The following is a 22,622-nucleotide window of genomic DNA, read 5'->3' on the forward strand; positions in this document are numbered from 1 at the left end:
TGTTCTGGTAGACCGAGGAGGATTTCTTAGCCGGACTCACACAAGACTCTCCGGATGACAGTATGAACCGAGAGGATGAAGAGCATGAATCCGAAGAGAGTGAGGGAGATGACGAAATGGAAGAAAGACAGGATGGCGACAGGAGGAACCAGAGCTTTGTATCTAAAGGGGACGGAGGAGCTGACTTAGTCGCCATGGTGACTGCGCTGCATCAGGGAGGTGAGACAAACTCATGAAAGAAGAATAATAAGTAATATCACATGACATCAACTCACCATCTCATCATTTTCCTTCTTAGGCAACAGAAATAATATAAAAATAAGATTTCCGATTTCTTCACAAAAAATTCCATTTACGTTTTTTCACAAGTTTTTTTTCCCCTTACTTTTTAAAGAGACAAATGAATAGAAATGACAGAGATAACTAACAACAAGTTTCACTTTTATTCGATCGAAAACCAGTAGTTTGAAATGACATTGCGTACCCAAAAATAAAAAATGAGATTAAATTAGGAGTTTCCTTTGGGAGTCATATTGTGATTTTTTTCTAAATGTAGAAGACTTCCTTGTGGTCTACATAACATGTAATGGTGGTTCTTTGCGCCATAGCACAAACAATAACACACTTTTTCAGTGTCTCTGTCGGTGTTTTATAAAACATATTTGTTAAATACAAAACATTATGTCCGTTAACGAAGAAAAATCCATAAATTAGCCAGAGGTTTCAAAGCTCGCTTACAGTCCAATATTTAGATGTGTATATATAGGAGGAGCTTGGCAGAGAGCATTAAACTATGAATGCCCACATTTGTGATGTCACAAATGGCCCACTGTTCAAAAAAGACTTCCGTTATTTTCTGACCATAGGGCCAATTGGGTCTATTCAGGTCATGTTTCATAAAAAAGCGCACCGGATTATGGAGTCATATTATTATTTTTTTTTCTAAATGTAATAGACTTCCTTGTGGTCTACATGACATGTAATGGTGGTTCTTTGGTCAAATTGTTGCATAGATGATGTTTTACAGATCATCTTCTAGTCGCTTTTTGACAGTCGCTTCACAATGCGCCGTTTTGTGGGCGGGTCTTATTTACGTGGCTCACCTTCGACGGCGTCTTCTCCCCGTCATCTTCGTTGTAGCGGTGTAGCGTGCAAGGACAGGAGTGGAAGAAGTGTCAAAAGATGGCGCTAACTGTTTTAATGACATTCAGACTTTACTTCAATCAATAACGGAGCAGCATCTCCTCATCTGGAAACAACAACAACGCAATGGAAATGTGCCGGAAATGTGTCCCATGAAAAACCGTCCGACCGGAACTCTCTAATAACTAAAGTTCCTTGGGTGAATTATGTAAACTCACTACACCAGGATGGTTTAGCGCTTTCTCAGAATCTCAGAAACATCTGAGATGTTTTTGCGCTTTCATGGCGAGTTTACTGACAGATATAAGTAAGAACTTTACACGACTTTATATTAGAAATGGCAACAGCAGAGGATGAATGTCTCATAACAAGAAGATAGAGGGGAAAAAAATAAGCTTATCGACTACGGCGACAAAGGCGGACTCGTGTAAATTTTCAGGATTTATGCAGATCCGAAATACAGATCAGTAGGTACCAGAAGGTAGGAAAAGTTGCTTTTGCATAATATTGTGAAACAAAACGCCAGATAATGTCTTACCTTATACACACACCATAATAATACTCCTATGTTGAAGCACAGTACAATCCATCAAGCGGTGTGGCTTCACAGCTTACCAAAGTCCTACTAAAACATTTTGATAGATTTTTAAGCACGGTGTGTAATGTTCTATATTTTTTATGAAACATATAAAATGTTGGTGTTGTTTATTTGAGTCATATCGCAGTCTACACGTATCTCTTATGTGTGACTGCCATCATATTGCAATCTACATGTACAGTATCTCTTATGTGACTGCCATCTATTGGTCACACTTATCATTTCACCATGTACCAAATAAAATAGCTTTGAGGTCGGTAAGCAAAACCACAATTATTCTGTACATTATGCGCACCGGGTTATAAGGTGCATTGTTGAGTTTTGAGGGGGGAAAAGGATTTTAAGTGCGCCTTAAAGTTCGGAAAATACGGTACGTTTTTTCCCCCATTTTTTCTTTACTTTCTAAAGAGACTAATGAATAGAAATGACAGAGGCAACTAAAAACAAGTTTCACTTTTATTTGATCAAAAACGAGTAGTTTGAAATGACATTGCATACACAAAAATAAAAATGTGTGTAATAATTAAATGAGAAGTTTCCTTTGGAAGTTAATTTTTCTGTCTTGAATAAAATACTTCTGTTAACAAAAATGTAGTAGTACATGGGGGAAAGATATGTCGGAACATATATTTTAAATTTTTTAGGTCGTCTGCAACAAAAACCTCAAATGTATCGACATATCGCCAAGGCCTACAAACTATTTTGCTCTGTGCATGTGTTCCTATTGTTATGGTGTAGAACACATGTGTCAAACTCAAGGCCCGGGGGCCAGATCTCGCCTGACACGTCATTTAACGTGGCCTGCGAAAGCCTGGAAATAATGTGCATACTTCATCTTTCTTCCTAAATATTTTCATTGTTTAAATTTTGACAGAAATACAAACCCTGTTTCCATATGAGTTGGGAAATTGTGTTAGATGTAAATATAAACGGAATACAATGATTTGCAAATCATTGTCAACCCATATTCAGTTGAATATGCTACAAAGACAACATATTTGATGTTCAAACTGATAAAGGTTTTTTTTTTTTGCAAATAATCATTAACTTTAGAATTTGATACCAGCAACACGTGAAAATAAGTTGGGAAAGGAGGCAATAAATACTGATAAAGTTGAGGAATGCTCATCAAACACTTATTTAGAACATCCCACAGGTGAACAGGCAAATTGGGAACAGGTGGGTGCCATGATTGGGTATAAAAGTAGATTCCATGAAATGCTCAGTCATTCACAAACAAGGATGGGGCGAGGGTCACCACTTTGTCAACAAATGCGTGAGCAAATTGTTGAACAGTTTAAGAAAAACCTTTCTCAACCAGCTATTGCAAGGAATTTAGGGATTTCACCATCTACGGTCCGTAATATCATCAAAGGGTTCAGAGAATCTGGAGAAATCAATGCACGTAAGCAGCTAAGCCTGTGACCTTCGATCCCTCAGGCTGTACTGCATCAACAAGCGACATCAGTGTGTAAAGGATATCACCACATGGGCTCAGGAACACTTCAGAAACCCACTGTCAGTACCTACAGTTGGTCGCTACATCTGTAAGTGCAAGTTAAAACTCTGCTATGCAAGGCGAAAGCCGTCGGCTTCGCTGGGCCTGAGGTCATCTAAGATGGACTGATATAAAGTGGAAAAGTGTTTTGTGGTCTGATGAGTCCACATTTCAAATTGTTTTTGGAAACTGTGGACGTCGTGTCCTCCGGACCAAAGAGGAAAAGAACCATCCGAATTGTTATAGGCGCAAAGTTGAAAAGCCAGCATCTGTGATGGTATGGGGGTGTATTAGTGCCCAAGACATGGGTAACTTACACATCTGTAAAGGCGCCATTAATGCTGAAAGGTACATACAGGTTTTGGAGCAACATATGTTGCCATCCAAGCAACGTTACCATGGACGCCCCTGCTTATTTCAGCAAGACAATGCCAAGCCACGTGTTACATCAACGTGGCTTCATAGTAAAAGAGTGCGGGTACTAGACTGGCCTGCCTGTAGTCTGGACCTGTCTCCCATTGAAAATGTTTTGGCGCATTATGAAGCCTAAAATACCACAACGGAGACCCCCGGACTGTTGAACAACTTAAGCTGTACATCAAGCAAGAATGGGAAATAATTCCACACAGTGGTGAACATGCCCTTTCCCAACTACTTTGGCACGTGTTGCAGCCATGAAATTCTAAGTTAATTATTATTTGAAAAAAAATATATAAAGTTTATGAGTTTGAACATCAAATATTTTGTCATTGTAGTGCATTCAATTGAATATGGGTTGAAAAGGATTTGCAAATCATTGTATTCTGTTTATATTTACATCTAAAACAATTTCCCAACTCATATGGAAACGGGGTTTGTAAATGTACCGTATTTTCCGCACTATAAGACGCACCGGATTATAAAGCGCACCTTCAATTAATGGCATATTTCAAAACTTTGTTCATATATAAGGCGCTCCGGATTGTAAGGCGCACCTATGCATCCATTAGATGCAGCTGCGCTAAAGGGAATGTCAACAAAACAGTCAGATAGGTCAGTCAAACTTTATTAATAGATTACAAACCAGCGTTCTGACAACTCTGTTCACTCCCAAAATGAATAAACAGCTGTTTTATTATTTTCCCCGAGGTAAAGTCAGTGACGTGGTGTTTTGTTTATCTTTTAACAACAGCAAGGTATAACAGTAGTGCAACATTTATATCACATAGTGGAGGGGAACATTTCCCTGATACAATAAACACGTAAAAAACAGTGATACTGTTACGGTAAATCAAATGTTAGTGCAATCACAATATAGTAACACTCGAAATAGTGCAGAGCAATAACAATATATCAATAACTCAACGTTGCTCAAACATTAATGCAACACAACACACAAAATAAACATGTAAAGCTCACTTTATGAAGTTATTCATCATCCACGAATCCCTCAAATTCTATTTCTTCAGTGTCCGAATTAAACAGTTGGGCGGATACGGCATCCAACATCATCGAAGTCGTCATTAATCGAGTCAGTGTCGCTGCTGCTCTATTCCCGTGTTCTACTGCGTGACTGATCGCCTTAAGTTTAAACTCTGCGTCGTAAGCGTGTCTCTTAATAGGAGCCATTTTGGGGTCTTTACATAAACAAACAAATGGAAATCAAAACGGCCCGCCTCGCACAGTCATATATCCTAGCATGCACCGCACGCTTCTTCTTCTACGGGGGAAAATGAAGTTGGCGGCTGCTTACCGTAGAACAGTGGTTCTTAACCTTGTTGGAGGTATCGAACCCCACCAGTTTTATATGGGCATTCACCGAACCCGAACCGTAATCATAAAATGATGTTATTGTATTAAAGAAATATTAATAAGATATATTTTACAAACAGAAAGTTACAGGAATGGACACATGATCCCATGTTTACATCTCATTGTGCAACATGTGAATGTTTTAGTGGGAACTAAATGCGATATTTGAAAGGGGTACACATTATTTCCAAAGCAGGACCCCCCCACCCAGACATATAATACTAGTACACAGCTCATGAAAAACAATATGTTATAGTCATTGTAAGTGGGCCAAAACACTTATATCAGAAAATAATCTCATGGAAATTACTGCTGTCATTTGATTACAATAATAAAACATTGAACTTGTTATTTAGTCAGGTTTGGGACAGGTGTGCTGCAGGTGTGACCACAGTGCATGTGCACGTCTGACGTCGCTCACATGTGCTCCACTGAATGCTCAAGGAGTTTTTGCGTTTGCTCACACATATGGAAAATTAGAGGGAACATTGTTTGGGGGTATCCATGATACGCCGACAGGGAGAAGTTTTTATTTACACGATGATTCGGGCGTGTCTTGACCTCTGCGGCGGAGGCTCTGCCGAACCCCTCACCGAATCCTTAGTGTTCGATTGAACCCAGGTTAAGAACCACTGCCGTAGAAGAAGAAGCGCTTCTTTTTCTACGGTGGAAAAAGAAGTTGGCGGCTGCTTACCGTAGTTGCGAGACCTAAACTTTATGAAAATGAAGTTTAGGTTTGTTGTGGCTCAATATTGGTCCATATATAAAGCGCACTGGATTATAAGGCGCACTGTCAGCTTTTGACAAAATCTGAGGTTTTTAGGTGCGCCTTATAGTGCAAAAAATACGGTATGTAATGCATGAAATTTCACATGTTTTAAACTTTGATATATATACAAATATTTAATTGTTATTGGTGTGAATCTTTGGGCACCTCGCCACTCGATTCCGATTCATGGGGTGAGGATTTGGTTCATAATTGATACTCGATTCAACACGATTCTCGATTCAAACTGTTTTTGCAAAGTAACATTTGGTATAATAATAACACTTTAACAAAAAAGCTTACAGGTTAAAAAACCTGCTTTTTGGTTGCTGACGTATGACACATACATGCACTAAGTAAGCATAGAGATGGCCTAAACATTTTTTTTTTTTTAATTAATTCGTCAAAATAAAAGAAAAAATTTGATTTTTGAATATTACTAAAAAAAAATCGGGATTCCAATGTGATAAAAAACGTTTTTTACCAGCCCTAATCATTATATACCGTATGATAGTTTGTAAAAATAACAATAGATACTTTAATGTCTTTGACTCACGATTTCAAAGCAAGTTATTTATCAATTTGGTGGCGGTATAGCTCGGTTGGTAGAGTGGCCGTGCCAGCAACTTGAGGGTTCCAGGTTCGATCCACGCTTCTGCCATCCTATTCACTGCCGTTGTGTTTTTGAGCAAGACACTTTACCCACCTGCTCCCAGTGCCACCCGCACTGGTTTAAATGTAACTTAGATATTGGGTTTCACTATGTAAAGCGCTTTGAGTAACTAGAGAAAAGCGCTATATAAATATAATTCACTTCACTTCACAATTTGTACGTACAAAAGTCAAATAACCAAATGCATAGGCAATAATATAATGAGGCGATTATACATTTATATTCTCACATTCACTGGTACAAGCGGCCCTCTGAGGGAAGCCATGACTGCGATGTGGCCCTCCGTGAAAACAAGTTTGACTACCCTGGTTCAGAATGTGAGGATCACCTGGATTGTGTTTGTTGTTCAGGCATGTCTTTAGCCCTTGCATGGTTGCAACGCTGTCTGGAAAAAACTGCACGGGACCGCATAGCAGACGGTAAGGCGTAACTGCAAGGCTTGTCTTTGAAAACAACCCTTAAATATCCGCTGAAGACTTGACTGGATGTGCTACTTTGCTTAGGTTTCTCCCAGCCTGTGCCTCTTGTCCCTTTGAACGAGGAAAGCGATGAGGCTATGGAGGACAAGAGCTTCCTGAGGCTGCTGCGCAAACTAGGGATGCGACCCCCTGCAAATGAACAGGTGGGCTTTTAGCGTAGGGACTTGAGGTCGTTTCCAGGTTTTACAACCCTTGTTGGTACAATCAGGAGGCATTTTGGAGAATCCCAGAAAAGATCAGCGCATCTCAGCTCCAGAGTGCGGCTGCATCTCTTTGTCCAAATAAAGGGGAGTCCGTAAGTGAAGGGGTCTCTGAGGAAGATGGTGTTCCAACTGAAGAACCTCAGGAGGAACAGGAAGAGGACTCTGATGAGGATGCAGGTATGTGTGATGCTAAACTTCATTGTTTTGGGGGCCACATTTCCAGGAAACTAAGGACCAAGGGCCGGACTTCTCCCTTCACTATCAGTCTTATTTTGCACGTTCCAGAGAACTAGCGTCCTCTACAGTAGACATTTGACTTTGGTCTATTCATTTTGTCAGCGTTACAGTAACACTCTCTAATTTTTTGAAATCCTGTTTTTATGGGTTTGGTGAGCTGAAGGCCCAAATTATGTACATATAAACAACTAAATACTTGAAATAGCCTCCTCAGTGGCCTAGTAGTTAGAGTGTCGGTAGGTCGTGAGTTCAAACCCCGGCCGAGTCATACAAAAGACTATAAAAATGGTACCCATTACCTCCCTGCTTGACACTCAGCATCAAGGGTTGGAATTGGGGGTTGAATCACCAAAAATGAATCCCGGGGTGGCCACCGCTGCTGCTCACTTCTCCTCTCACCTCCCAGGGGGTGATCAAGGGTGATGGGTCAAATGCAGAGAATAATTTCGCCACACCTAGTGTGTGTGTGACAATCATGGGTACTTTAACTTAAACTTTTAAATTGTTTAAGTCGTGGGCCCTGAATCTATAATTTATGGAAGTTTAACGTTTTGAATGGAATTATGGAAAAAAATACACTTTTCCATGATATTCTAATTTTTTGGGAATGGTCTGTATGTTTTGTCTCAAATGGCATTTATTGACATACATGATGTATTGTTTTTTAAAGAAGCTTGTGGGAGTCGCTGCTTATTTTTGCATTCCAAGCTATTAAACTGAATAGTAAAGTCACGCTTCTTCATTTTTTAAGATGATATTGACCAAGCCATTCCTGAGGATGTGGACAGCTCATTTGAGAGGTGAGAACATAAAAACATATGTGGGTCCATCTAAAAAGCCAAGTCATGCCTCAAAAAGTGTGTGTTGCGCTTGCATCAGGCCCCAAGAGAAGATGGCTAAAAGAAGCAGAGTGATGGATGACGAGGATGAAGGTGAAGTATTTTGATGATCATTAATTCACTGGCAGAAGAGGATTAATCCACAGATGTCTTTCCAGACGACTGCTCCGCTCTCGTCATCAATCTGGATACGCATTCCGATGCAGATTCGGACAAGGAGGACATTTCTGCTCCTGTGAAGCGCCGGCGGAAGATGGTGTTGATTGATGAGGAGGATGATGATGATTAGTAGACGTGTAAACATTTCCACAAAAAGTGGTTCTTCTCAGAGGCGTAGGTGAGTCTAATCCAGGCCTGGGCAATTATTTTGACTTGGGGGGCCAAATTTAGAAGAAAATAAGTGTCTGGGGGCCGGTATATCTGATTTTTAGGAACACTAATACAAAACCTCACAGTACTGTCTGATCGAATGCTAAAAACGTTATGATAGACTGCCTTAAAAAAAACGGAATGGAATTTTTTATTTTATTTTTTTTACTGAATGAGACTCCCAGAATGTACATGAAAATAAAGAATGTGGGAATTACAATATTAACTATGAAGGATAAAACACTGAATATTGACAACATATGAACGCCACACCCCCTCTTCATCCACATATTTTACAAACAAGCAAAACGCAACAAAAATGCAACAAACAGTGAAATAGGAACGCAAAGGGTAAAAAAAAACCCCACCTACAATCTGATATATCACTAAACTTTAGAACTTTGTTGTGAAAATCTCCTTCCGCGTCTGTCCCTGACACCCGCATTTCAGGCTGGCCGCTCTGGAAACACTCTGTGGAAATGCTCCCCACCCACACTGCTTGGTGCCTCGTCTGAGCTGCTGTGACGTAGATTACCATAGTAACTAATTAGATTACCATAGTAACGAATTAGATTACCATAGTAACTAGTATATCATGCAAAAGCGCAGATTCATGACTTACGGTCATTAGAAAACATCACTGCACATCATAATGGCAGCTACACTTTCCATTTTAAAGATCTAAAAAAAATTTGGGGGAATGTCCGGCGGGCCAGATTGAAAAGCTTAACGGGCCTCATGCGGCCCCCGGGCCTTAATTTGCCCAGGTCTGGTCTAATCAAACATGCTTTGCCCTTTTAATTGTATACAAATGTATTTCATTTGTTGCTCTTTTCTCTTTATCAAGCTAAAGATGCAGGAATCTTCTTGTGTATCCTAAATCTGAAAGCTCCTCTTCTGTTTTGTAATAAAAGTTTGTCAATTTAATTGTTGGTTCATGCTTTTAAATTGGAGAAAGTTTGGCTCTCTATTGGTCGGGTCGGTTTTCTGCATTATCATCTTTGAACACTAGATGGCATACACGCAGATTTCTGTAGGTCCATCTGTGAACTCACTTCTTCTTTTGAGTAATACAGATGACGAATATGTGATATCACAAACTACAACCTTCCTTGATGGACCAAGTATCTCAGTGGTGAAGACAAGAAAGGGAAAGACCACATTGTTGGCGTTGGTCAGTCAGGTATGTAAATGAGTTCATGACTATGGGCAGGTGGAATCCATCAATGGAAGTAAACTATGGAACTGACATATGATTATATTTCAAATATGTTACAGATATTTTACAGAGCACAATAATCAACACAAGTAGTATAAATGATACCTTCCATGGGAACTTTCTTCAAAACAAAGATCTCGTGTGTGTGACGGCAGTTGCTGCCTTTAGTCGTCTTGATATTCCAGCTGTGTGGGAGGTGGACTCTGGTCCTCACATCTGGACTATGTTAGCAACTTCCTGTCACAGCATCTGCTCTGCCCCCTCCTTGCTAAAAAGCCAGAATTCAACCTGTGTGTGTGCGTTCGTGCGTGTGTGTTCTTGTATTTCTACCCTTCTTGAGACATCAACAAGGAAAAGTAGCTTCCATATGAGGACCGGTGAACAAGTTAGGACATAAATCATGGTCCCAATACGGAAAACCTAATAGAGAATGTCTCATTTGCACCCCTGGTGGTGAACTCTATCAAAATTAGGGGTGGTCCCAAAAAGGAGGGATTTTTCAAATTGACTGTGTGTCGGTTTTAAAAGTGCTCCCCCTCTGGTCAACATATGAAATAACAAGTGTGTGTAAAAATTTGAAGTGTTCCCCCCCCCTGGCCAACATATGTAATAACAAGTGCCTGTAAGAAATTGAAATAAAGTAAATAATGAAGATTACAAACCAAAAATTAAACAAAAAAATGTTACTAAAAGCTTACCTTTGTTTATATTTGCATAGTTTGTATATATTATTAATGTTGTAAATACAAATCTTTATATATCTAGAAAGGGTGGTCCTAAAGAGTTAGGCATTTTTCGGAGGTCTCAAGCAGGCCTGGCCCTAACCAATCTGGTGCCCTAGGCAAGATTTTAAGTGGCGCCCACCCCCCCACATCGGCAGTGAAGTGTATATACTCACAAGAAACCGAATAGCTTTGTCTTTGACCTTTTTTTTTACTTAAAGAAAGCAAATTAACATATTATATGAGAATGTTATGTTATGATTATCTTTAACCGAATCACAGCAGTGCTCAAATTAAAGAACAGCATTCCCTCTCATGTGATATTGCTTAATTAACATTAATGATGTGCACTTTAACAACTACGCTTACAACTATACCTAATATATAAAGGGGTGGAAAAGTGACTATTACCTGCAGGGCAAACATTAGCTAACCAGAAGGCAATAACAATGTAAACAAAAAACACCTGCTTAAAAGATCTAATACAAATGTCCCTGAGGAATGTAAAGTGGGAGTACTGTAATTACCTAGCGTTACATTATTATTTTCCATAACAATTTAGCCCCCTCCACAATATTAACCCGACGTTAAAACAGAACTAGCTATTTATTGATTAGCAATTGCCGAATCATGTAACATTAGCTTAATGCTAAAAAGCCAGGTTACTATCACATTCTGTAACAGACAAATAATTTCATGTAGGCTAACGTTACCTACCTGCTACCTCTGTCTTTTTCTCGTTTCGCCTCCTCTTCTTCTCTCTTTTTTCGTCCCTGGGCACCTGACAGTTTTGGCCGTTTTGACATCTTGCATACTTGCCAACCCTCCCGTTTTTAGCAGGAGAATCCCGATATTCAGCGCCTCTCCCGACAACCTCCCGACAGAGATTTTCTCCTGACAAACTCCCGGTGTTCAGCCGGAGCTGGAGGCCACGCCCCCCCCAAAAAAAGTCTGCCGCAGCTGCGATTGGACCTGAGCAGCCTCCGGGTACAAGTACTGGAGTACCAATTGCTTGCCAGGGAAGATCTTCCCCAGGAAGCAAGGATTGACCGGTTTTAGTTTAGTCTTTATTTGAAGGCACAATGTACAGAAACATTAAGCCCAAAGACAGATATGTTCTGTACCAGATTATAGCTAAAATTTCCATCTGCAGTCCCTGGCTACCTAAATTAAAGGGATACAAAAATCATGCAATAAAATTATGACAATAAAATCATACACAAGTATTAAGAAAAAAGTCATAAAATGCCCTTTCATGGACACATACTTAATATACAATACAACCACACCTCATTTACATCATCACACAAAGACAATACATGCTTTTGTTCACATCTGTCATCATTTGTAAAAACAACCATGATTTTAACACACACACCTCACAATTTACAATAAAAATGCTCTCATGGATAAATATAATACCCATTAGGTTGATGTGTCAAACATAATGCCCATCTTAGTGACCGTGTGAGCAGCTTTGATTGCTCCAAAGCCACTTTTTAACTTCAATTGTGAATGAAGAGTAATCTGTTAGACTTTTCAAGTTTGTTGTGAGGTCGTTCCATTCCTTAATGGCTTTATATGAAAAGGCTGATTGTGCAAAAGAGGTTTTACATCTGGGTACGCTACACTGCCCCCTGGTGGAGGCTCGTGTGTTTCTAGTTGTCACAGCAGATGTAAACTGGACAAAGTTTTGGGCCATGCTAGGGAGAGATGGAAGATTCCACACTCGTGCATTTGATGAAAGCACTTTTGTGCGTGCCACACAGCAATGCATCATCAGAGAGGGTGTTCAGCATGGTTAGAAAAATAGTGACAGACAATAGAAAGAGGATGGCCAATTCAACCCTTAACAAAGCATTGTACTTGCAAGTACAACAATGAGTAGATGAGCGCTGTGTGTGTGTGTGTGTATATGTGTAAATAAATGAACACTAAAATTCAAGTATTTCTTTTATTTATATATATAATAAAATATATATATATATATATAGCTAGAATTCACTGAAAGTCAAGTATTTATATATATATATATATATGAAATACTTGAGTTGGTGAATTCTAGCTGTAAATATACTCTCCTCTTAACCACGCCCACCCCGACCAAGCCCTCCCCCACCTCCCTATATTGGAGGTCTCAAGGTTGGCAAGTATGCATCTTGTGATGTGGTAAGAGTCATGATACGGGAAGGGAGGGGGCGCACCGTGGGGGGGGGGGGGGGGGGGGGGTAATTTTGTAACAAATAATATTTCTATTAAATAGGCTTTACTTTGCATTTTAATTAACGTGGGATTATGTTTTGTATTTAGAAATAATAGTACCAACTTTTTTCTTTTTTTTTTCCCGCAACATTTGTGGCACTGGCGTGGCGCCCCCTGATGGACGGCGCCCTTAGCATTTGCCTATACGGCCTATGCCACGGGATGGCCCTGGTCTCAAGAAGGTAACAAATACAAGAATGTGTGTGCGATCGATAACTGGTGGATCTGTGTCGTTGAAGTTCCTGAGCTGTTTGGAAGAAAGACTAGTTGGAGTATGTATCCATGAAGTATTAACACGCGAAGTCCCAGAGAAGGGTCAATTGACATTTTTACCTAGAAAACACACAAGAGGGTCATTTGACCCCTAGTCCCCCCTGTGGACACTCCTTTTGTTATGAAAATGTGGCTGTTAGTGGCACACGGCAGGGGGCCACTTGAGCCTGTGTGGGGGAGGGGACCTTACAGCTCAAGCTTTAGTTCTGAGGTAGGTTGTGTGTGTTTTTGCAAGGATCAACAGAATGAAGGGATCAACACTCTGACATTTATTGTTAAAAAAATACAAAACAAAACATATTTACAAAGAATGAAAAAGCAACTGTTTTCCCAGTTTTGGTGTGGAGGGTTGTTGCAGAAGCAATTGTTATTTTTGTGTGCCAAAAATAGTTTAAAAAAAAAATTTACAAAGAAAAAAGCATATTTACAAAGAATGAAAAACCATGTCCATGTAAACGTGACTGACATACATTTGAGCAGTCACTCACAATCCTGGCACTGCCATTGCTCCTTTCGGCATTTCCCACATGTATAATTTTTCTGTCTACCTAGACAAACTGCCCCTAACAGCCTCATTACCATAACAAAATGAGTGATTAGTGTATTCGGGAAAAGCGTCGGGCCAAATGACCCCTCTCTGGTTCTTCTAGGTAGACAGAAAAATGCTGGGACTTCTAGTGTTAATTGTCTGGAAGAAAGACTAGTTGGAGTATGTGTCCATGAAGTATTAATTGTCTGGAAGAAAGACTAGTTGGAATATGTGTCCATGAAGTATTAATTGTCTGGAAGAAAGACTAGTTGGAGTATGTGTCCATGAAGTATTAATTGTCTGCAGGTAAGACTGGTTGGAGTATGTGTCCATGAAGTATTAATTGTCTGGAAGTAAGCATAGTTGGAGTATGTGTCCATGAAGTATTAATTGTCTGGAAGTAAGCATAGTTGGACTATGTGTCCATGAAGTATTAATTGTCTAGAAGTAAGCATAGTTGGAGTATGTGTCCATGAAGTATTAATTGTCTGGAAGAAAGACTAGTTGGAATATGTGTCCATGAAGTATTAATTGTCTGGAATAAAGACTAGTTGGAGTATGTGTCATGAAGTATTAAATGTCTGGAAGAAAGACTAGTTGGAGTATGTGTCCATGAAGTATTAATTGTCTGGAAGAAAGACTAGTTGGTGTATGTGTCCATGAAGTATTAATTGTCTGGAAGTAAGCATAGTTGGGGTATGTGTCCATGATGTATTAATTGTCTGGAAGTAAGACTTGTTGGAGTATGTGTCCATGAAGTATTAATTGTCTAGAAGTAAGCATAGTTGGAGTATGTGTCCATGAAGTATTAATTGTCTAGAAGTAAGCATAGTTGGAGTATGTGTCCATGAAGTATTAATTGTCTGGAAGTAAGACTAGTTGGAATATGTTTCCATGAAGTATTAATTGTCTAGAAGTAAGCATAGTTGGAGTATGTGTCCATGAAGTTTTATTTGTCTGGAAGTAAGCATAGTTGGAGTATGTGTCCATGATGTATTAATTGTCTGGAAGTAAGACTTGTTGGAGTATGTGTCCATGAAGTATTAATTGTCTGGAAGTAAGACTAGTTGGAATATGTTTCCATGAAGTATTAATTGTCTGGAAGAAAGACTAGTTGGAGTATGTGTCCATGAAGTATTAATTGTCTGGAAGTAAGACTAGTTGGAATATGTTTCCATGAAGTATTAATTGTCTGGAAGAAAGACTAGTTGGAGTATGTGTCCATGAAGTATTAATTGTCTGGAAGTAAGACTAGTTGGAATATGTTTCCATGAAGTATTAATTGTCTGGAAGAAAGACTAGTTGGAGTATGTATCCATGAAGTATTAATTGTCTGGAAGAAAGACTAGTTGGAGTATGTGTCCATGAAGTATTAATTGTCAGGAAGAAAGACTAGTTGGAATATGTGTCCATGAAGTATTAATTGTCTGGAAGAAAGACTAGTTGGAATATGTGTCCATGAAGTATTAATTGTCTGGAAGAAAGACTAGTTGGAGTATGTGTCCATGAAGTATTAATTGTCTGCAGGTAAGACTGGTTGGAGTATGTGTCCATGAAGTATTAATTGTCTGTAAGTAAGCATAGTTGGAGTATGTGTCCATGAAGTATTAATTGTCTAGAAGTAAGCATAGTTGGAGTATGTGTCCATGAAGTATTAATTGTCTGGAAGTAAGCATAGTTGGACTATGTGTCCATGAAGTATTAATTGTCTAGAAGTAAGCATAGTTGGAGTATGTGTCCATGAAGTATTAATTGTCTGGAAGAAAGACTAGTTGGAATATGTGTCCATGAAGTATTAATTGTCTGGAATAAAGACTAGTTGGAGTATGTGTCATGAAGTATTAAATGTCTGGAAGAAAGACTAGTTGGAGTATGTGTCCATGAAGTATTAATTGTCTGGAAGAAAGACTAGTTGGTGTATGTGTCCATGAAGTATTAATTGTCTGGAAGTAAGCATAGTTGGGGTATGTGTCCATGATGTATTAATTGTCTGGAAGTAAGACTTGTTGGAGTATGTGTCCATGAAGTATTAATTGTCTAGAAGTAAGCATAGTTGGAGTATGTGTCCATGAAGTATTAATTGTCTAGAAGTAAGCATAGTTGGAGTATGTGTCCATGAAGTATTAATTGTCTGGAAGTAAGACTAGTTGGAATATGTTTCCATGAAGTATTAATTGTCTAGAAGTAAGCATAGTTGGAGTATGTGTCCATGAAGTTTTATTTGTCTGGAAGTAAGCATAGTTGGGGTATGTGTCCATGATGTATTAATTGTCTGGAAGTAAGACTTGTTGGAGTATGTGTCCATGAAGTATTAATTGTCTGGAAGTAAGACTAGTTGGAATATGTTTCCATGAAGTATTAATTGTCTGGAAGAAAGACTAGTTGGAGTATGTGTCCATGAAGTATTAATTGTCTGGAAGTAAGACTAGTTGGAATATGTTTCCATGAAGTATTAATTGTCTGGAAGAAAGACTAGTTGGAGTATGTGTCCATGAAGTATTAATTGTCTGGAAGTAAGACTAGTTGGAATATGTTTCCATGAAGTATTAATTGTCTGGAAGAAAGACTAGTTGGAGTATGTATCCATGAAGTATTAATTGTCTGGAAGAAAGACTAGTTGGAGTATGTGTCCATGAAGTATTAATTGTCAGGAAGAAAGACTAGTTGGAATATGTGTCCATGAAGTATTAATTGTCTGGAAGAAAGACTAGTTGGAATATGTGTCCATGAAGTATTAATTGTCTGGAAGAAAGACTAGTTGGAGTATGTGTCCATGAAGTATTAATTGTCTGCAGGTAAGACTGGTTGGAGTATGTGTCCATGAAGTATTAATTGTCTGTAAGTAAGCATAGTTGGAGTATGTGTCCATGAAGTATTAATTGTCTAGAAGTAAGCATAGTTGGAGTATGTGTCCATGAAGTATTAATTGTCTGGAAGTAAGCATAGTTGGACTATGTGTCCATGAAGTATTAATTGTCTAGAAGTAAGCATAGTTGGAGTATGTGTCCATGAAGTATTAATTGTCTGGAAGAAAGACTAGTTGGAATATGTGTCCATGAAGTATTAATTGTCTGGAATAAAGACTAGTTGGAGTATGTGTCATGAAGTATTAAATGTCTGGAAGAAAGACTAGTTGGAGTATGTGTCCATGAAGTATTAATTGTCTGGAAGAAAGACTAGTTGGTGTATGTGTCCATGAAGTATTAATTGTCTGGAAGTAAGCATAGTTGGGGTATGTGTCCATGATGTATTAATTGTCTGGAAGTAAGACTTGTTGGAGTATGTGTCCATGAAGTATTAATTGTCTAGAAGTAAGCATAGTTGGAGTATGTGTCCATGAAGTATTAATTGTCTGGAAGTAAGACTAGTTGGAATATGTTTCCATGAAGTATTAATTGTCTAGAAGTAAGTATAGTTGGAGTATGTGTCCATGAAGTTTTATTTGTCTGGAAGTAAGCATAGTTGGGGTATGTGTCCATGATGTATTAATTGTCTGGAAGTAAGACTTGTTGGAGTATGTGTCCATGAAGTATTAATTGTGTAGAAGTAAGCATAGTTGGAGTATGTGTCCATGAAGTTTTATTTGTCTGGAAGTAAGCATAGTTGGGGTATGTGTCCATGATGTATTAATTGTCTGGAAGAAAGACTAGTTGGTGTATGTGTCCATGAAGTATTAATTGTCTAGAAGTAAGCATAGTTGGAGTATGTGTCCATGAAGTATTAATTGTCTAGAAGTAAGCATAGTTGGAGTATGTGTCCATGAAGTATTAATTGTCTGGAAGTAAGACTAGTTGGAATATGTTTCCATGAAGTATTAATTGTCTAGAAGTAAGCATAGTTGGAGTATGTGTCCATGAAGTTTTATTTGTCTGGAAGTAAGCATAGTTGGGGTATGTGTCCATGATGTATTAATTGTCTGGAAGTAAGACTTGTTGGAGTATGTGTCCATGAAGTATTAATTGTCTGGAAGTAAGACTAGTTGGAATATGTTTCCATGAAGTATTAATTGTCTGGAAGAAAGACTAGTTGGAGTATGTGTCCATGAAGTATTAATTGTCTGGAAGTAAGACTAGTTGGAATATGTTTCCATGAAGTATTAATTGTCTGGAAGAAAGACTAGTTGGAGTATGTGTCCATGAAGTATTAATTGTCTGGAAGTAAGACTAGTTGGAATATGTTTCCATGAAGTATTAATTGTCTGGAAGAAAGACTAGTTGGAGTATGTATCCATGAAGTATTAATTGTCTGGAAGAAAGACTAGTTGGAGTATGTGTCCATGAAGTATTAATTGTCTGGAAGAAAGACTAGTTGGAATATGTGTCCATGAAGTATTAATTGTCTGGAAGAAAGACTAGTTGGAATATGTGTCCATGAAGTATTAATTGTCTGGAAGAAAGACTAGTTGGAGTATGTGTCCATGAAGTATTAATTGTCTGCAGGTAAGACTGGTTGGAGTATGTGTCCATGAAGTATTAATTGTCTGTAAGTAAGCATAGTTGGAGTATGTGTCCATGAAGTATTAATTGTCTAGAAGTAAGCATAGTTGGAGTATGTGTCCATGAAGTATTAATTGTCTGGAAGTAAGCATAGTTGGACTATGTGTCCATGAAGTATTAATTGTCTAGAAGTAAGCATAGTTGGAGTATGTGTCCATGAAGTATTAATTGTCTGGAAGAAAGACTAGTTGGAATATGTGTCCATGAAGTATTAATTGTCTGGAATAAAGACTAGTTGGAGTATGTGTCATGAAGTATTAAATGTCTGGAAGAAAGACTAGTTGGAGTATGTGTCCATGAAGTATTAATTGTCTGGAAGAAAGACTAGTTGGTGTATGTGTCCATGAAGTATTAATTGTCTGGAAGTAAGCATAGTTGGGGTATGTGTCCATGATGTATTAATTGTCTGGAAGTAAGACTTGTTGGAGTATGTGTCCATGAAGTATTAATTGTCTAGAAGTAAGCATAGTTGGAGTATGTGTCCATGAAGTATTAATTGTCTGGAAGTAAGACTAGTTGGAATATGTTTCCATGAAGTATTAATTGTCTAGAAGTAAGCATAGTTGGAGTATGTGTCCATGAAGTTTTATTTGTCTGGAAGTAAGCATAGTTGGGGTATGTGTCCATGATGTATTAATTGTCTGGAAGTAAGACTTGTTGGAGTATGTGTCCATGAAGTATTAATTGTGTAGAAGTAAGCATAGTTGGAGTATGTGTCCATGAAGTTTTATTTGTCTGGAAGTAAGCATAGTTGGGGTATGTGTCCATGAAGTATTAATTGTCTGGAAGTAAGACTTGTTGGAGTATGTGTCCATGAAGTATTAATTGTCTGGAAGTAAGCATAGTTGGGGTATGTGTCCATGAAGTATTAATTGTCTGGAAGTAAGACTTGTTGGAGTATGTGTCCATGAAGTATTAATTGTCTAGAAGTAAGCATAGTTGGAGTATGTGTCCATGAAGTATTAATTGTCTAGAAGTAAGCATAGTTGGAGTATGTGTCCATGAAGTATTAATTGTCTGGAAGTAAGACTAGTTGGAATATGTTTCCATGAAGTATTAATTGTCTGGAAGAAAGACTAGTTGGAGTATGTGTCCATGAAGTATTAATTGTCTGGAAGTAAGACTAGTTGGAATATGTTTCCATGAAGTATTAATTGTCTGGAAGAAAGACTAGCTGGAGTATGTGTCCATGAAGTATTAATTGTCTGGAAGAAAGACTAGCTGGAGTATGTGTCCATGAAGTATTAATTGTCTGGAAGAAAGACTAGCTGGAGTATGTGTCCATGAAGTATTAATTGTCTAGAAGTAAGCATAGTTGGGGTATGTGTCCATGATTAGGGTTGGGTATCGAGTATCGATTGGAACCGGGACTAAATTTCCGATTCTCCCTGAATCGTTCAAAAGTTTAAATTTCGATTCCTAGTTTCGATACCCAGTCCGCCGACCGGAAAAACAGAATAAGTCCGCCGACCGGAACAAGAAGCCACTGAACACCAATGAAGAAGCGCCCACCGCCGGAAGTGTTAGCATAGCCGAGCCTATGTAGCCGAGCGAGTCAGTCAAGCATGGATAGCGGGCGTCGGCGGTCAAAAGTGTGGCTTTACTTTACTAAAAAAAAAAGAAATATCGGCGAAATGTAACACGTGCGACAGGACTGTTTCGTGCTTAGGAGGGTGCACGTCGAACATGATGAAACACCTCCGAGTTCATGGAGTACATATAAATGCGTGTCCCGTCTTCGACGCGCTGCGCCGACTGTCCTCCTCTGCCGCTTCCTCTTCCTCTGGCTCCGACGCCCAGCCTGGCACCTCGGTGACTGCACTGCAGTCCGAATCCGGTAAGTAAAACAATATATATGCAATAAATAATGTGTTTTGCGCCAACGTTGAGGCAGCTAACAAATTAGCCCGCATATTTTTTCATAGACAATTTACAACCTGCTAGCCAGGCTCCGCGATGTGCTCTTTCCTGCAGCATCATACACTTATGTGTGAAGGTGTTTTCATGAGGTTTCCTGCAGCATCATACACTTATGTGTGAAGGTGTTTTCATGAGGTTTCCTGCAGCATCATACACTTATGTGTGAAGGTGTTTTCATGAGGTTTCCTGCAGCATCGTACACTTATGTGTAAAGGTGTTTTCATGAGGTTTCCTGCAGCATCATACACTTATGTGTAAATGTGTTTTCATGAGGTTTTCAAAAATAAAGCTCTCTTGAGGAAAGTGTACCCCTGGGAAAATGTATTCCTAATTTATACTATTTATATTCAAGTTCATAGATTTGATATTTATATTCTAGTTGAAAACAGCCCTGTGAGGAATTTATAGTAAAGTTCATAAAAAGTTAATAGAATTAAAATTGATGGAGAATGTCAGACTATTTCATTCAGAAAGACTGTAGGTTAGCTAGCTCATTTAAAATATCCTAAACTTTTTTTTTACCCTGCCTCTTAAAAGAATCGGAATCGAGAATCGTCAGGAATCGGAATCGAAACAAAGAATCGGAATCGTTCGAATTCAAACGATACCCAACCCTATCCATGATGTATTAATTGTCTGGAAGTAAGACTTGTTGGAGTATGTGTCCATGAAGTATTAATTATCTAGAAGTAAGCATAGTTGGAGTATGTGTCCATGAAGTATTAATTATCTAGAAGTAAGCATAGTTGGAGTATGTGTCCATGAAGTATTAATTGTCTGGAAGTAAGCATAGTTGGAGTATGTGTCCATGAATCATTGGATGTACAGTCAGATGAGTCACTGTGTGAGCAGAAGATAAAAGGAACTTTAGTGCCTACATGTGAGCAGCAGATGCTCACAGGGTCGTTAAATGTTGCTTCAACTTTCTGTCAAAAGATGCCAGATTTCTATCTCTCAAAACAAAGACCGGCCTTTCCATTGGAGTCCGACAAGGTCTATATTTATGTTGCTGTGGAACACCATGTTCATGTAATTGTTGCTCTACTAACTTTTTATAGCAGGACAATTTTAGGAAATTTTCACTTCTTCAGCAGCATATTTGACGTGAAACATCTGAAGCAGTCATTTAACTCGGGACAAGTCTGGACCTTCACCTACCAGCCATGTCAGATACACGTCAACTAATGCACACCTAGTATTGCACCTTTGGTGTACAGGAGTTAGCTTTTTAACAAAATGCATTACCCTATTTTCCAGACTATAAGCCGCACCCGCTCAATTTTAGAAGAAAAAAAAAGATGTTATCTCATATTATATATACAACTCCAAAACTAGTAAAGTTGTCACGTTGTGTAAATGGTAAATAAAAACAGAATACAATAATTTGCAAATCCTTTTCAACTTTTTTCAATTGAATAGACTGCAAAGTCTATTCTACGGTATAGCTCGGTTGGTAGAGCGGCCGTGCCAGCAACTTGAGGGTTGCAGGTTCGATCCCCGCTTCCGCCATCCTAGTCACTGTCGTTGTGTCCTTGGGCAAGACACTTTACCCACCTGCTCCCAGTGCCACCCACACTGGTTTAAACGTAACTTAGATATTGGGTTTCACAATGTAAAGCGCTTTGAGTCACTTGAGAAAAAGCGCTATATAAATGTAATTCACTTCACTTCACAAAGACAAGATATTTAAAGGCCTACTGAAAAGAAATGTTCTTATTTAAACGGGGATAGCAGGTCCATTCTATGTGTCATACTTGATCATTTTGCGATATTGCCATATTTTTTGCTGAAAGGATTTAATAGAGAACATCGACGATAAAGTTTGCAACTTTTGGTCGCTGATAAAAAAGCCTTGCCTGTACCGGAAGTAGCGTGACGTCACAGGTTAAAGAGCTCCTCACATCTGCACATTGTTTACACCAGCAGCGTGAGCGATTCGGACCGAGAAAGCTACGATTACCCCATTAATTTGAGCGAGGATGAAAGATTTGTTTATGAGGAAAGTGAGAGTGAAGGATTAGAGTGCAGTGCAGGACGCCAGGGTGTATCTTTTTTCGCTCTTACCGTAACTTAGGTACAAGGGCTCATTGGATTCCACACTTTCTCCTTTTTCTAGTGTGGATCACGGATTTGTATTCTAAACCACCCCGGATACTATATCCTCTTGAAAATGAGAGTCGAGAACGTGAAATGGACATTCACAGTGACTTTTATCTCCACGACAATACATCAGCGAAGCTCTTTAGCTACTGAGCTAACGTGATAGCATCGTGCTTAACTGCGGATAGAAACAGAAGAAACATGCCCCTGACTGGAAGGATAGACAGAAGATCAACAATACTACTATTACTCCTACTATCAGGAGACACCGAACCAAACCCTGGACCGGTAACCACACGGTTAATGCTGTCCAGCCTGGCGAAGCCTAGCAATGCTGTTGTTAATGACGCCATTGAAGCTAACTTAGCTACGGGACCTCGACAGAGCTATGCTAAAAACATTAGCTCTCCACCTATGCCAGCCCTCATCTGCTCATCACGACCCGCGCTCACCTGCGTTCCAGCGATCGACGGCGCGACGAAGGACTTCACCACGATCATCGGTG

The 22,622-nt window shown here is 39.0% G+C and overlaps 1 protein-coding gene across 2 annotated transcripts in view; it reads left to right on the forward strand.

Annotated features, from left to right (window-relative positions):
• Nucleotides 1–9,514, forward strand: part of timeless (timeless circadian clock) — a 58,667-nt gene extending 49,153 nt beyond the window's left edge. Inside the window, exons 24-31 of one of the 2 annotated variants that reach the window (XM_062027437.1) lie at nt 12–219; nt 6,820–6,888; nt 6,973–7,091; nt 7,157–7,328; nt 8,140–8,188; nt 8,268–8,320; nt 8,386–8,564; nt 9,444–9,514. In XM_062027437.1, the coding sequence (XP_061883421.1) occupies nt 12–219; nt 6,820–6,888; nt 6,973–7,091; nt 7,157–7,328; nt 8,140–8,188; nt 8,268–8,320; nt 8,386–8,516 (801 nt within the window). In that variant the 3' untranslated portion in view covers nt 8,517–8,564; nt 9,444–9,514. The other variant, XM_062027428.1, reaches the window with a different exon arrangement.
• Nucleotides 9,515–22,622: the final 13,108 nt, after the last annotated feature.

Source organism: Entelurus aequoreus, linkage group LG01 (genome assembly GCF_033978785.1).
Source record: "Entelurus aequoreus isolate RoL-2023_Sb linkage group LG01, RoL_Eaeq_v1.1, whole genome shotgun sequence".
Lineage (NCBI taxonomy): Eukaryota > Metazoa > Chordata > Actinopteri > Syngnathiformes > Syngnathidae > Entelurus > Entelurus aequoreus.